The sequence below is a fragment of the Crocodylus porosus genome, unplaced genomic scaffold, assembly GCF_001723895.1.
Source record: "Crocodylus porosus isolate Cpor-Errol unplaced genomic scaffold, CroPor_comp1, whole genome shotgun sequence".
Lineage (NCBI taxonomy): Eukaryota > Metazoa > Chordata > Crocodylia > Crocodylidae > Crocodylus > Crocodylus porosus.
The window spans coordinates 5,722,227-5,738,831 of record NW_017728937.1 but is presented as its reverse complement, the minus strand read 5'-3'; the positions used below and the strand labels follow the sequence as shown (position 1 = coordinate 5,738,831).

At 50.8% G+C, this 16,605-nt stretch overlaps 1 protein-coding gene across 2 annotated transcripts in view; it reads right to left on the bottom strand.

Moving 5' to 3' along the window:
* MYRF (myelin regulatory factor) overlaps positions 1 to 15,313 on the bottom strand; it is a 111,363-nt gene extending 96,050 nt beyond the window's left edge. The window contains exon 1 of one of the 2 annotated variants that reach the window (XM_019547327.1): positions 15,093 to 15,313. In XM_019547327.1, the coding sequence (XP_019402872.1) occupies positions 15,093 to 15,138 (46 nt within the window). In that variant the 5' untranslated portion in view covers positions 15,139 to 15,313. The remainder of the gene's footprint in view (positions 1 to 15,092) is intronic. The other variant, XM_019547328.1, reaches the window with a different exon arrangement.
* Positions 15,314 to 16,605: the final 1,292 nt, after the last annotated feature.

Here is a 16,605-nt window from a genome sequence, read left to right as displayed (position 1 = left end):
AGGATAAAAGGGGCAAGAGAGCACTGAGAAATGAAGTGACTTGCCCACAGTCAGCTGAGAAGTCAGTGGCAGAGCCAGGAACAGCCCCATATCAGGCCTCTGGAGTCCAAGTCCAGTGCTCTGTCCTCTAGAACCCACTTGCCCATTTATCTGAGGCAGAGCACATGGATGACCTGCCAAGAAAGGCTGAGGCTGACAAACCTAGCAACCCCAATCACTTGAACTCCTCTTTTCCTTGGATCCTAGACTGAACACATGGCTGACTGGTGGTACTGGAAGCCTTACTGTTGCTTCAATTGCATGTTTTTACTGTAAACATCATCACTGCTTTAAAGAAAGCTTGAAACATTATGGATAATCTGTGCTGAGCCTCTCAGGGCTTCTGCAAGTTCCAACAAAGCCCCCTAGGATGTCACCAGGCCAGGAGGGCAGATGACCACCCAAGGGTGATCCCAGGTCAAGTCAGTATAGAAAGTGAGTGGGAAACCCCCAAGAACCATGCAGGTTCTACACAGGGGGCTGTTGGCAGTCCTCCCTGCAAATGCTGCTATATCGAGACACACCCAGGATCAAAAGTCCCCTGGTTCTTTTAGCAAGAACAGGGACATTAACCAATGTCTTGAATAAATTCCAATTGTGGTAAATATTATCACTAATCCCCCTAATTAATAGAATTAAGTCCATTCATTCCTCCCTCTTAGTTTTAGCGGAGCAGCATATTGTTCAGAGCAGCATTATACAGGAGGTCAGACTAGAGGAACTAGTTGTCCCTTCTGGCCTGAAACCCCAACAGACTTCCTGCTTGCTTTTTTTGAAGACTGGACACCTCCGTATGCAACTGAACTGTACTGAGATACGTCTGCATACAGTGTGCCTAAGCAGGACCTTCGCGAGTCCACCCTGTCAGCTATTCCCACCCACAATCCCACACTCAAGCCCACCTAAGCCAGAACACATTACCCCCATGGTATGAACAGGCCCCAAAATATTCATTGATAAAGACCAAACATTGTCAATCTGAAAAGGGATAGGCCAAAGGGAAGTGTGGAGTCACTAAGTAGACTCTGTTCAACTGCTCCTGCAAATGGAGCAATGCTGTAAACTGAGGATGCATGCCACTGAGGCTCAATCCCCAGCTATGCCAAGGTCACTGTCCCACCTTGGAAAAGTCAACCCCTCCCTCTGCACTGATGAGTATGCTTATGCCACCTTTCTGCCTGGTGTGGACATGCAGTGGTGAAGCACACCCCCTTCCAATTCACTCCCACCCTGTATATACCAGCTCCCAAAGTATGACAACATATCTGCCGTCAAGCAGCCTAGAACATCTTCTCAGTATCACTGTCTGGCTGAGGCATGCATGCTAGAGTGCTTAGAGACACTCAAAGAACTTGCATTACCCAATATCTGGTCTCTGTTGCCTGTAGGGTAGAAGTGACAAGGCAGGGCCTGCTTCCTGGCAATGGCATGGAGGTAGAGATATGCCCTTAGCAACCCCTCTAGGACATGGTGACAGCATCTTCCCAGTCCCCAACCCTTTGGTTTTGTCCATCTAGACTGCAAGACAGTCAGTGCAGGGCCTGTCTCTTTCTGTGGGCTTTTCTCCCCTTGTCTCTCCCACACAATGAGGCCCTGATCACACCTGCAGGCTCTGGTCCTCACCACAATGCAAGTACTGATGACTGAGCACTTCCGAGACTCTTGGATTATTAAACCTTCCCCTCAGGAATGTTTCAAAACCTCTGGATTGACCAAGCTTGTGAACCAGCCAATGGTGAACCCAAAAGGCTCTCCTGTGTGTTAAAACAACTGCCCCAACAGCTCAACTGGAACAGCATCTGGGGCTCAAGCCCATACAAATCATCGACCTGACCAGGACTCCCCACGTGAGGAACAGTTCCTCAGTGAGCAGCATATGCCCAGGACTCTGGCTGCCCTTCCACTCCCTAATGCCACATGCTTCCTTCCTCCACTTCCCTCAACAGCTAGTGAAATGAAACCACTGCCCACCCTGCATCAGCCATCACTCAGATCTGCCCTTTGTTGCTCCCTCATACACAGGGTTTCCTGCAGATCACAAATTAAATGCACTTTAAAAAATATTAGTGAGAAATCTCCTGCTCATGCTCCAGCCAGGTCCTCAATTCATGCAAAGCAAAGCAAGCCCTGCCCACAGTGGAGCTGGGCTAATTAACATCAGGAAGCCTGAAATGTTTAAGTGTCAAGTGACTGGCAGGGATCCTTCCTCCTTTCCAAGACAGGCTGTTGTGGTGACACTTCTCCAGCCTTACCTAGACCATGCCCTCCCACAATGGGCTTAGAACCACTCTAGCCGCTCCCCACCCCCCAATCAAGAGCAGTGAGGCTCTAACTTATACACGGTACACAGGGTATTTCTAACGACTTGATGACAAAGCGGGGAGAAAGGCTGTGCCATGACTACCCTATTGGGGTGTTTCACCAGCAGTGGCAGAGCACTCAGTCCTCCACCGAAGAAATGAGCCCTACCTACCCACTTTTTCTTTCCATGCATCAACCTGGGGAATAATGTCATGGGGACCCCCTTGCAGCATGCTCAAGACTTGTATGTTTGTCATGCTCAGAAGCATAGCAGGAATAAATGAGCCAGGCTCATCTTGTCTTGGAGAAACAGTGCTCTCTGCCACCACGGCACAGACAGACCCTACAAGTGCTGCTGCTGTGTATTCCTAGAGTGTCTGCACCTACAAAGCAGAGTATTAGGGATTTCCTCCATCCCAAGGTATCTTGTGGGGGGAGGGTATCAACATCACAGCATCTGGGCCCATTGGGACATTCTGAGAGCAGAGGAACCCAGTTCTCGAACACAGGAGACTCTGTCTGAGCAAACCAGGCCATCTCAAGCACTAGATTCTCTCACTTTCTTGCCCTATGACCTACCAATTTGCTTCCCTTTTTGAGTCCCTTTGCCAGCTCCTCCACCTGCCCCCAGCACAGTATCTAGCTTATACCACTCCTCCTAGTCTGCAAAGCTCCCAGCTTGGCATTTTTCTACATTATTATTGTATGTTGTGTCCCACTTAAGCCCTCTAATCCAAAAACACAGTGATTCTCCATTTTTACCTCTTCCCATTCTTCTCTGAACATTTCAATGCACTGTCCCTCAGGATGGAACCCACCCAGTTGTCCCTTTCTCTCCATTTTTGCCCCTCTTTAAAGTATCACCTTTTTCACTGTATCCAGAAGGCAGGAGTTCAAAAGTAAAGCAGAAAAGGGAAAGACCAACCCATCAATTCAAAGAATCCAGCTTTCTGTGCATCTGTGGTTTAGGTCTCCTCAAAGCAAGAACCACCTTTATCTCTGTACCATACTCATGGCTGGTCACTGCATTATCAATATGCAACATATGATAAAACAATACTAATGGCTCTAATACAGCACATCATTTAAGCAGGTGCTGATTTCCCCCTGAAAGCAAAACATGCATGTCAATACTTCACTGAAGATATACCAAAATTTGGTTAGTTGATTTCCTGTTCATCTAGGTTGCCAGTGTCCATCTGAAGTATATTTTGAAGAGAAGCACTGATGGGTAAAAACAGCTAAAAAAAGAAAGAGAGTCTAAAGCTCCTGACAACCCCCAAAGATCACTAAACCTAAGTGATTGTCAAAGATCTTAAACAACCTGCATTTATTATTATTTGGGTCACATTAGCACCTCAAGATTGTGATCAAAATCGGTGCCCCACCATAGGGGTACTGTACAATCACACAGAAGGAGGCAGTCTCCTGCCCCAAAGAACTAAGAGTCTCAATAGACAAAATGGACACAAATTAGGAGGGGGGGCGGGGAAAAGAGGAAGCAGCTCCTAAAAGATCACAAAGCATGCCTGGACTGAGAATTTCAAAAGGAGTTAGCTTAGAGGTCTAAATCTCCAGAGTCCCTATCCAGGACCTTGTCTCCTGCCCCATAGCACCCTCTCCAGTAACTGCTATTTGTCTGATTCTGAACAACACAACCAGGCCAGTTGGCATGACTCTTTGGGTCCCATGAACTACCACAGTGTTGCAATGTTTAGGTTGCAGATTTCATTGAGAAAGCGTAAATCCCACCAAAAGTGGATATTTTCCATTTTAATCATAAATTCAAAATTTTCAAGGGCAGATGGGACCATAGTTCTCGGCATCTGGAAAAGGAAGTGGAAGGTTATGTGGACCTGCCCGGGTCCCTCCAACCTCTGGCTCCATCCCCTATTGCTCCTGACCTGTTAAACTTAAACCTGTGCAGCCTGCCATTTTCCAGTCCAATCCCCTTTTTGTTTTAACTCTTGGTGAAATATGTAGCCAGTAACGGTTTAAAAAATGAAGTAATTCAACCTGCCTGCCCCAGTGAACTGCGAAAGAGTGACTAGGGCTGTGGAGGGAGAAAGGTCTAAGAGGACAGGAAAGAAGGATGAATGGACACAATGAGGGTGGGATGCATTAGGCAGGATGGGGTTGGTGTACATTAGCTTTTGGCTTATGAACCCCTAGTCACCTGCTTCTCCCATGCCCTGGAACAGAGTACATAAGGCCAATTACATATAGCCCCATGCCCTTCTTGCCACCTGCCTGCCCAGAAGCGCCTCTCAGCTGTCTCAGAAGCTAACCTGGTGCTTTCCCAATCACTACCTCATATTGCCACTTGACAGCTGTAGCTGGCTGCTCTCTCGGCTCTCCTTCCTGCCATTTGCAGTCACTGCTTCAAAACAGGCAAAGTTCAGGAAGATAAGTGCCCAGCCTGAGGTGTCACATTACCAGGCTGAGGAAAGAAGCCTGCCATTCATGTGCACTCTCAGGTATTCTCCAGGGCTCCCAGAAGCCCATCAAGAGAAACCCACCCTGCCTCTGCACACCGGCCATGCAACTGAGTGTACACCATAGAGGGGGTGCCATGGAAGAAGCCAGGGTGACCCAGCCCAGAGGAGACATTGCCAGGGATGGCTCTTAGGGGATCTTTAAAGTTCCTGAACAACCTCACACAGGGTTCCATGTGGAAAGGGATGCAGGAGTGGGTAGAGAAGTTCCCCGATTCAGGAGCAGGGTGTATGGACAGCCTGTCCCTCAGACTTTCCTCACAGCAGGCACTGCCTTTGCATCTCCTCCCACTTATTGAGTACACTGATCTCATCTCTCCCATCATCCGCATCAGTTTGCCTTCCCAGAGAGGAGCCCAGGCACAGGCTCTCTCCCACAAAGAATGCTTCCTCTTATGATGACTAGTGCTCACGGATGGCACCTAGGATGGGCATGGGTCCTGCCAGGAGCTTCAGGCCAGGCCTGATTTGGGCAGCAGTGGGTTCCTGTTTGCATCTCTAGAGCTAGGGCTGCTCCCCGGGTTCCCTGGCAGCACACATGCTGGGTTAATCATTCTTCAGGTTAATTTAGATCATTGGGGTTCTTATCAGAGAGCACAAAGTCCAAGGGCAAGCGCTCAGCCAATCCGGAACACCTTCAGACAGGTGTAGGGGGGTGGTTACCCAGCATGTTCTCTGCCAAGCTGTCAGCCCCACAGCTTTCCTTTCTGGACAGCTGGCAAATGGTATACATACCCCACAGGGAGTTTCCAGCAGCAGCTGCCTCAGAGAAAAGATCTGGAGTCCTGAAGGATCCTTGAGGATCCAAGGGATTTTGTCCTGGGGCCTGTGTACAGCAGTTCACGCAGCCAAGCAACCAAAGGCGTGCCCATTCCATTCATGCCAGCTGTGAGGTCCCCCCCTTCAGCCCTTTGCACTCACATGGGGTCAGTCTCTGCTCAGCATAACACTTTGGCCCCATCAGGGATCTGATGGATCCATGTAGTCCTTAACCAGGATAGCAAGAAACTAGGAAGGGTCTCACTGGCATCTCCTGTCTTTATTGCCAACCAAATGTAAAAGAAAAGATCAAGCCTATTTACTATATAGGCACAGTGGGCCTTGGCACACCAGAAACCATAAGCCTCCCTTTGTGGTTAGAAGGAGACCACTAATTGTACAGCAACGAAGTGCTTGGGACAAAGGATGAAAAAACAGGAAAAAGAAAACAGGTTATAGGTTGATAACCAGGGCTCCAAGGCAAGACACCAAGCAGAGAACACTGGCTAGCTCCCTCTGCCCCTCAAATGCATCTAAAGAGTCTGTAGATGAAACCCAGTGTAACTCTGCCTGGAGACATACCCAGAAATGTAAGAGAAAAACAGCTCCATAGTTGCCCAGGTTAACCCTAGCCAGTGCCTCCTTCCTGGTTTAGTAGACAAGGAGGTTCACCAGTAGGTCCAAAGGACTTGGTGAGGCCACATATGGGATGTGCATGAAATAAAAGGTGCAGGGAAAAGTACAGACAGAACCTCAGTAGGAAGTTCCTGAGGAGACGGTAAAGGGGATGCAGCCTGGCTCACTAGAGAAATCAAGAAAAAAAACAGGGTGAAACAGGTAGAAGGGAGCCCACCCCAAGCCCAGGTCACTGCTGTGGATGATCCATCTAAGCAAAAAGCAACAGGTTAATGCTGAGCAGTATTTGCCTGACTCTGGTTGTACTGATGAAAGCAGGGGCAAATCAATCCTTCAGGGACCCATGAGGCTAAGAGCAGAACCCCAATGAAGGAGGGATGCAGCTCAAACAAAATACAGCTTTCTTCCGGATTGTCTCTGTGGTAAAACCATCATGCACTTCAGCTCCAAAGGTGATCCAATACAAGATTTGTTCAAGCCCCCTCAGCCAGTTCTGCCTCAAATTGCCCCAAGATACCACTCATGATGTAAGAGCTGTCAGTTCTCCTCACAGCAAGGACTGGGAAGGTCACTGGTGGGCCTGTCTCAGCTGTCCACCCCTGATGAGTCCATGTCCTAGGAGGCTCCTCTCCCTTAATCCTACCCACCAGCTACAAGCAATAAAACCATACAACAATCACTCCCACCCCAACCAGCTTCCCAGCTACCAATGCGTGCTTATCTCAACCAGCATCCCCATCATACTCTGCTGTCAGGAGCCCTTGACCACCAGCACCCACAAACACAAGAAGGAACCCTCCCCAGCCAACCCTCTCTGCTGCAGAGGTGTCACTTCAGTCAGCAACTCCCTGGCCCGTTTCAACCTGCCATTAGCAGACACCCTCCCCTCCACTCTGCTCCTCCCAGGCAACAACCAGTGAGGTTGGGCCAGTGGGGTACCAAGCCAGCAGCCCCAGGCCCCCTGTGCCAGCAACAGATGCTTTCATCTGCTAGGAATTGTGGGAAAGAACTTCTCATCCCCCAGAAACCTGAACTCCAGGGCAGCTGCCATGGGCAACAGTGCAGGTTGCTCTCCTCAATCACAGCCTCCTCCAAGATAATCGCTTATCCCTTTGTCAAAGCCTGCTCAACAGCTCTCTGCCCTGCTTCCACTCTCACCCCTTCTTCCCTTCTCCCCTGTTTCTCAAGCCCTGGGAAAGGCTCAAGGCAAAGATGGGGCCAGTGAGCAGAAGCGGGGGAGCAACCCCATGACAATAATGTTTCAACTGAGGTAGAAAGTTGCTCTGTGGTGCCCACGCACCGCAGGGCAGGCCGAGGGCAAGCAATGTGGCCATGGCTTCTGGGAGTTTCCTCCTTCCGTCCTCCTGATACAGGAGCTGCACTTTTTCCCTGTGCCTCAGAAAGTTCCCAGGGGCCCAGATTGCTGGTCTTTTCCTTCCCCTGAAGTAAAGGAAATGGATGGTAATCCTCCTGTTGTGCACTCTCCTCAGCAACCTACATGCAACAGGGAGTCAGACAGGGAAGAGAAATCAGACATAGATGAGGGCACAGGATGGAAAAGTGTGCAGACAAGAGAGGAAGCAAAGGGGACAGACAGGCAGGACGAGAGGAAAGATCAGCAATGGAAGGGTTAAGGGGCCCCGTGCAGTTACCTGTGCGGATCCAGCGCATCCTGAGTTGTGCCAAGGGCAGGTATTACGCTCCCACTGTGTCCCCGCTCTCCCCCTTTGTCATCACGCTTCTTCGCTCAGCTGCTCTGAATCCCAGCGCTGCTGCCTACTGCATCTATTCTCTTCGTTAACGATGGGGTGGGGGTTGAGGAGGAGGTCGGGAGGCTGTCACCTCTGTGCAGCACCTCCCTTTAACAGGAGGCACGCACTAGGATTTGGGTCTGCAAAGGGATTACCCTGAAGGCCAGTCATGTGTTTGTGCTGTACCAGGTTCCCCAGGACCTCTCTGTCACAGGCTAACTCAGCTCAGCCAAGCGCTCCATACACAAAGCCTCTTAGCTTCCCGAGCGCACCGATGAGGCCCAAGAGAGACTGCACCAATCCTCATCCTGCCTCCTCACCTCGAGATGGGACACTGACTCAGGAAAAGGTATGCCATGGGCTCAAGGCAAGTAGCTTCCCCAGGCTGCCCCTGGACACAGCAAGGGTTTCTCTGCTCTCAGTCATGGGGCAAAGCAAACCCAGAACACCAGTGTTCCTCCTCCCTTCGCCTGCCATTGTCAGCTGCTCTCCTGCTGCCCTCACACCGTTCACAATGACTGGCTACAGCATGATTTCACAGGGAAAGTCAGAAACTCAGAAAGGACCCTAGAGCTGAGGAGAGCCTTCAGAGGAAGCAAACAGCAAAGCCTGAGCCCCAGACAGGCAAGCTGGTGAGTCTGTGGCCAAAGCTGAGACCTGATCCTCAAGAAAACACTTTTGACTGAAGCTAGTGTTGACAATTCAATACCCCCGAGTCCATAATGACCCATGCCACAAGCCAGTGTGAAGGGAGCCTCTGTTACAGGAGATGCCATTTTTCCAACAAGGCATCAACCTGAGGCTCTGCCCTTCTCACAGTCAGTAAAGGACCCCTGCCACATTCTCAAGGGCAGAGGTGTTAATGCTAGTGTCACAGACATATGCCAACTCAAGTAATTATGCTCTGCCGGCCAAAACAACCCCTGAATTTTCAGTTATATCAGTATCTCATCTCCATTTTGGGAACCAGTTGCTTGTCTAGCTCCACCTGAAGACAACTCCTGTGATGAGACTCTACATGGACTGAGACACTTTCTTCAAATCGCTTCCTCCACCACTGCGGACCGTTGTAACGGGTTTGTGTGTATCTATCTTCTTTTTCTCTCAGCATCACGAACCCCCTCCCCCACCCCGGGGCTTAGTTGGCTAACATTGTATCTCCTGTAACAGTAGTTGGTTCCCCTCCTTACCCCCATCCCTCTAATGTTAGTCCCTCGCTCGGAGGATAATGTATTTACCTACCAGCTTTGTCATCTTTTTTTCAGATTCACAATCCTAAACATCTACTAATGAAAGTCAATTTGCTCTGGGCCCTTAAATAGCTGCTGTGTTCTGCCCCAGAGCTGCCTGCATTTTGACATTCAGAGAAACAATCCCTACTACTATACATAGAGGCAAATGAAGGAGAGGTGCCGTGGAGATGCAAGCATGCCACAGTGCCCTTTCTGCTCCTGTCTCACCCTCACTGCTCGTGTCTCCACCCACACACCCTTCCTTTCCTTCCCACCACCTGGAAGTAATGAGAAGGACCTCAGTGCAAGAGGCCGCCAGGTCAGGTACACATGTGAGTTCAAGCATTTACACCAGGTGATGCAGGGCCAGTTCTGCTCATTTCAACAGCAATACCTCTGCTACCTCCTCCGCAGCATTCCTGCCTGGAGCCTGGACCACTACAGAGCCCACAGCTTCCACTCAGGAGTCCCCAGGCTCTGTGGTCTCTCTGCCATCTTTGCTCCTGGGAGGATAATCCATTCATGCCATTTCAGGGACCTCCAAACAGCCCATTTAGGGTCCCTTCATAATGCCCCACTTACACCCTGCAACTGCCTCTCTCAGGGTCCTTTGAAACCCCTTATTCATGCCCCCTAATGCGCTGGCACCAAAACCTTGAGGCTACAACTTGTCTTAAGTGACCTTACAGGGTCATGAAAAACAAAGAAGCAAATCATTAGCTGGCATGGACCAGCAATGACCCAGCTTCCACAGTGGAATCTACTAGCTGCAGCTGAGGACAACTTTTGGCCCCTTTTATACAAAGGCCAACACTGGTAAGCAACTCATTTACCTCTTCCCCTGAGCTAAGGCTTATGGGTTTACTGACACATTCACAGACATACTCTTGCTAATACCAACCCCACCCCTGCAGATCCCCTACTCATTGCCAAATTCTCACATGCATGCACTAATACAGTGTTTCTCATCCCGTGGATCACAAGAATATGTGAAAGGGTCACAAACAAAAAATGGATCAACAAACTTTTAAAACGGATTCTCCTTTAAAGAAGAAAAAAAATGGGAAACTGTGGCTTTTACCTTGCAGGCTGGCAGAGTTGCAGCCTGCAAGAGGCTGCTTGGGCCCCCCACCCTCCTCCACACACTGTGGGGCTGGAGGCAGGGGTCAGTGGGTTGGGGATGAGGACCACTGGGTCGGGAATGGCCACTGATGTTTACGAATAGGTCCTGGTACAAAAACGGTTGAAAACCACTACACTAATATATTCATATTCCCAGCACCTCACCAAAACCCACCAGCCCATGACAGGGAGCACCACTCTATACTTAGATAAAGGCACAAGCACAGGAGTCTGGAGCTCAGGGTTCAGTTTCCTGCTCTGTGAATCTCTTCCCTTCTCTGCACCACTGAAAAATGGGGGCAACAGTTCCGACTTACCTCCTGGGAGGGCTGTGAGACCGCAGTCACCAACTGTGTCTGGAAAGTGAGACAGGATCCATAAAAGAAGGCACCAAAAAAGAGCACTATTTCAGAACACACACACACACACACACACACTCCTCCAGACAAACGCATTTGCTAATACAAACATATTCGCTCCTTGGCTGATAAACACCAGCACCCACTCACTCATTCACACTCACAGCTCAGAGGCTCCTGTAAGCCTTCAGGCAGTTACCACAGTATCGGCAGCCCTTACGGGCGTAGCACAGCCACTCTCCAAACACATACTCAGGAGTTTCTTATCCTCTGACCCTCTACACAAGGATTTAAATGGCCAGATCCTCAGCTACTGTAAATTGCTTAATTCCATTGCAGTCGAGAGAGCTAGCTAACGTATATGTGCTGGGGCCATGGCCCTTTGCAGGGAGAGTCAACTGAATGCAATGGCAGCTCCATTTGAAGCTTCCATCTGTCCAAACCCTTCACATTTCCCACTCCATTTCTTCAGGTGTTTCTGGCCCTCTGTTGCAGAGAGCTGCCAAACCACCCAACCAACCCCCACCCTCTTACTCTTCCTTTTAAAGCTGCTCGGCACATCTTTCCTGATGTACATTCTTTAACAACCTCTTATCTCATCAATTAGCCAAGGGAGAGAGGGATCCCAAATAGCTGAGCTCTGGCGTAACTGTTTCCCTTACATGAGTGTTAAGCAGGGAGGAAGGTACGGTTTCGAGCAAGATGCCAGCCAAGGGTCAGGCTTTTTCTACTCTCCACCTTCCCTTTGATATGAAATACAAACGCTCTAGGTAAACACTCTGGAGAAACCAAGCTTTACTTTCCCTTCCACCTAAAAAGCTTTCCCTTTTCCCCCACTTCAGTTCTGTTAGACACTGTGAGGGTAAGTGCCGTGGGAAACCACAACATGGATCAGGCTACTGCAAAATTGGACCCAAGCAGCCAGAATCTTCTGAACCAAGAGTGGGTCTGCTTGGAGAATCCTCAGCACCCACACAGCCAACTCCAACAGGCACCAAGGGCACCTCTTCCATCACAAAGTAGTCCGATTTCACCCAAACCTCCTACAGAAGCTGTCAAGCTATCATGCAAATCCAAGTCCTCCCATACCTCTCTCAGCCTTCTCTGAATCTCAGCCCAAAGCCCAAAACATTTCAACTTCCTTTTTTTGCCCCTTCACCTTCATGTATTTGTTAATCTCCCTGCAAATTCAGCAAACTACTCTGTATGAGAAAGGTGGATAAGTCCAACTGTGGCAGGTGGATAGGTCCAACCAGAAAACTTCTTTCAGAAGAAAAGGTCCCACCTTCTGAGACCTCTAAGATAAAAAAGGATCAGCATCAGGCCTCAACTCCAGCTGGGACTGAAGCTAGGACCCAGCGATCCTAGAAACTCTCACTTCCACGGACACGGCTGTTTGAGGAAAGTGGAATCACAGAGGACTACCCATTTCTTGAGGTTTCTCTCCAGAAAAGGGATCTGCCACACCATCTAACAGACCAAGCACAATGGGATCACTTGAGTTCTAATCCTCGCTCTGCCACTCCCTCAATCCCAAGTTTTGAACAAGTTATTTAACCTCTGACACTGACCCTGCTTCTCAAAAGTCTGAAAGGATGCATTACCCTTGCATAGTGCCTTGAAACTATGTATAATGAAAGGGCTACAGGACCATTCTTAAATACAGTGGATCTGCTTCCAGAAGACTCAAATCTGGTGAAACTAATTCAAAATTAAGTGGTGTGAACTCTCTAATTTACTTCAGTGGGTGTGCAACCTGTAGGAAGACATTTCCAGAGGCATGAAATCTCCACTTACAGAAAGGATGCTCTTCTGTGAAGAAGAAAAAATGACTGCACTATAAGAAGGAAAGATCCAAATGTACAACTCCCCCATAGAAGAGAATAAGGATGCTGATGTTAGAAGTCTCAGGGTATCTATTTTATCTTTCCAAATGAATACAATCCTACCAGGTCTGCTATCTGTCTGTATGTTATTTGTCCAGAAATCATTAATCCCTCAGGACACTGCAATGTTAGGTCAAACCAGAATCCTTGATGGAAAACCAGCAACATACAACTTAAGACTTTCAGCTGAGGATCAGTTTGACTACTCACTTCTTCAAAGCACCCTGGGTAGCTGGTATGCAGCAGACAGAAAAATAATCTTCTCAACACTTCTTAGCACAGGCTGCATGGCAGTCCTTTGAGTCAAAATTTCTCCTGTGGGCCCTCCCCCCACCACACTAGCACCATGCAACATAAACTACTTAAAACATGAAAACAGGACTAGCTGCCCACGGAAAGTAGAGAGCCCCTCTGGAGGCTGCAGTGAGCTCCGAACGCTCAAAGATAGAAATCATATGACTGAGTGAGCACCTTGCAAAGTTTAAAAGCAGTCCTTCTGCACTGGTGCTCTTTGCTTTCCATTTCCACATGGCTAGGGATAAGGGAGAGCTGGGGACAAACATTTTTAGTTCAACCAGATGACATTAGGTGGTGTGTATTTCTGTGAAATTCAAAGTAGAAAGGAGAGAAGCACAACTCAAGATTAATACCTTTCAGCGTCACAGGCTGCAAGGGATGAGCATGAAAACCAAGACATTGGAGTCAGGTCAGGTGCAGCTGGGGGCTACGTCTGAAGCTAGGGCCATAGGGAAGAGGGTCAGGACCTACACCCAAGGGGGACCCTACTGAAAATACATCGGCTACATAGGAAATAGGTTGGTGCACACAGCAACAGCCCCTATTGTTAGGCTTCTTGTCCTGGTTAAAGTTGTTCCACTCAAACTCAGGATCAGGGCTGGCAAGCACAAGAAAATCTTTTCCCCAAAGCAGCGCACAGAGAAACAACATGCACTTCATCTTCCATAGGATCACTAAAGTTCCACTGAAGTTGCCTTTCTGTCTCTACAACACACATTTCTTTTTGGTTCAAGGGCCAAATCAGTCCCAAATTCTATTGGGCAAAATCCACTAGTCAAGTTCTGAGTTTCAATTGAGCAGAACTCAACCATTCAAGTCCACGTGGCTCTGTCACTGGGCAAGCATCCTCCTTCCCAGACTCAGTCTGGGACTTCAGATACTCCCCAAATCGGTGGTAGACATCCCACATGCTTGCCCAGCGGCCCTAGGGTTTGGTTGTCCCCTAGTCTACAAGAGGCATTTCCACATCTCTCCTACTTCCCAGGTCAAAATCATCGCAGCCATTTCAGAAATACAGATACCTAAAGCACCTCATACCCTGGGCCCAAAGGGAGTGAGCGTATCTCAACAAAAACGCCACAAGGTGTCAAACTGCGGACTTGGTCAATTGATTAACCCAGCCTTTATGTCAGTCAGAGAAGAGACTACACTGCTGCTTGGGCTAGCAGCAGCAGCAGCAGAAAGCCCACATGTCTAGCTGAGAAGAGAAACAGGCTAGGAAGACCCAATGCATGTTCCCTTTGCCCCAGGCTCTTTGTTTAAAGAGGGCAATGCCAAGTGCAGGGACTCTGCACACCTGAAGTGTCAACCTGTTTCCCATGGCTGCTGCCCTTCCAGCAGGAAGCCAGGAAAGAGGGGTGCCAGGGAGAGCAAGGAGACATGACAGGAAGGAAGAGAGACAGCGCCCAGGAGAGAAGACAGAAAGGGGACTGAAGAAAAAGAAACACGGGGGGAGAGAAGGAAGAGATGGACAAACAAAGACGGGGAGGGGATGAAGAACAGTGGGAGGATTGAGCGATTAAAACAAAGGGCAGAAATGGCGGCAAGGCCCCAACTGCTCCGCACCCTTCAGTCCACTGCGCGACACCTAAATGCAATGGTCTGGGGCTTCACTGACGACTCAGTCATCACTGCGCAGCTGCGTCGTGCGTCGCCCTGAACCAAGCAAAGGGGGCCCAACTCTTCTCTCTACCACTTCTGCATCCCTGCCACTCCCTCAGCTTCAACGTCACTCCCCATCCACGCGGAGGTGGGAAAGGAGGGAACCTGGCCCACGGTCTCCTGAAGCTGGAGGGGACCACCGTCGCCTACCAAAGCTGGGGAAAAGGGCAACTTGGCCTGTGTCACACAGGAATATCACGTGTCTGTCATTAATGAGAGACGGCTCCGCTCCCCGCACCACACAGGACTCTGCAAGAAGTCCATTGGGGGGTGCCACTGCCCTAACTTCAGGAGGCCCAACACCGTGCGCGGCTCAGGGGGCTGGTACCTGGCAGGGGTGGGGGTGAGTGAGGTGCCCGGGCTGCGACGTGAAGACTGAGACGCGTGAGGGGGAGCGGGCGCCCCGTGCCCCGGGTGTGACAGCCTCCCCCCTCGCTGGCTGCTCAGCACCCCACGCGCGGCACCCGGCTCCTGTGGGCAGCCCCTGCTGAGGGGGAGGAGGTGCTGCCCTCTTCCCGCGGGCGGGCGGGGCAGCCCCGGGCCGGGCTCCTACCTTCAAAGAAGCGCTGCAGAGCCTCCGTCTCGTCCACCACCTCCATAGCTGGGCCATGCACGGGGCGGGCGGGCTAGAGGGCGAGCCCGGCGCGGGGCATCCCCGGGGGCCCCGCTCAGCGCCTGCCCCGGGGCGGGCTGGGCCCCGGCGTGGCCCGGCCGCTGCCCATCGGCCTCCCGGGAACAGCCACGAGCCTGGCACCAAACTTGGGCTGCAGGCGGGCTCCCCTGCCCCTGCCCCCGCGGCCGCTCCTCCCTCCGGCTCCGGCTCCCCCTTCCCCGCTCCTCCTCCTCCTCCTCCTCCTCCTCCCAGGGGCCCTGCCCCTCTGCCGGCCGGAGCCGGCAGTGCACGGGCGGGCCGAAGGGGGCGCGCCCCGGAGCGCTGCTCTCCCCCCCCGGGCTGCCCCCGCTTCCCCTTCCCCTCCCTCCCTGAGTCCTACCCTTGTCAGCCCCTTGCCCTCACTCGGGGGGCGCCTGGAGGGGCCCCGCTCCACCCCGCTGGTCTGCAGGGTGGCCCGAAGGGGCGGGGGCGGCACCCGTCGGTGGCCGGCCAAACACGCTGGCCTGGAGGCGCCCTTAGTGAGACACACCCTTTCCATCCCTGCCCAGGTCCCCCCAGCAGCTGACCAAAGGGTCACTCGCTGCTCCTTGGACAGGCCTGGGGCTAGCTATTGCTGCCCACCTTGATTTGTTACTGCAGGGTTGCTGATGGACAGGGGGCACCGGGGTGCTGAAAGAAAGAGCCCCCAGACGCACTTTTTAGAAAAAGACCTCAAAAGAGTTTGCAAGTGAGAGAGAGAACTTGCAAGACCCCCCTGCACCCACCCTCATCAGATCCATGGCCTGATGGCTCAGATCCACCTCTGGGCATGGTGAAACTCGGACTGGGTTTTTTCTCCCTGTCGAAAACAACCTCCTTGTGTTGAACTTTTTTTTTGCGCGTCCCATGTCACCGGGCAACTTGATTATGCTTCTAAGCAGGGCCAGACACAGGCAGGAGCAAACCAGGCAGCTGCCCAGGGCCCGACAGAAAGGGGGCCCCAAAATGGTGAAAATAATAATTATTATTATCATTGTCTCCGGCGAAGGGGGGCCCAATACTAAAAGTTTGGCCAGGGCCACCCGGAGTCTAGGTACGGTGCTGCTTCTGTCTAGCAAAGGGCTCTTTCCTCTGAGGTGTGAAGCACTGAACTGCCATCCTCGGACAAAGAAAAGAGAAGGAAGAAAGTAAAAAACAAGGGTCCTGGGATTTGCACCTGACAGAGAGAAACCTCTGTAACCTCGCTGTGCTTCCTGCCAACCAGCCATCTTAAATCCAAATAGCATGAAGCTGAAAATGAGTGGATTCAGGCCTCAGCGCAAGCTGTAGGATCTGTCCTTCATTCTTAAAACTTGTCATCTTCCTTTTTTTTTTTTTTGAACAAGGGGAGGGGGGCAGAGATTTGTGTTTTCTTCCCCAGATGTGCCCACAATCAATAATAATGCCTGAAAAAAATAACAGTACAGTATCTAAA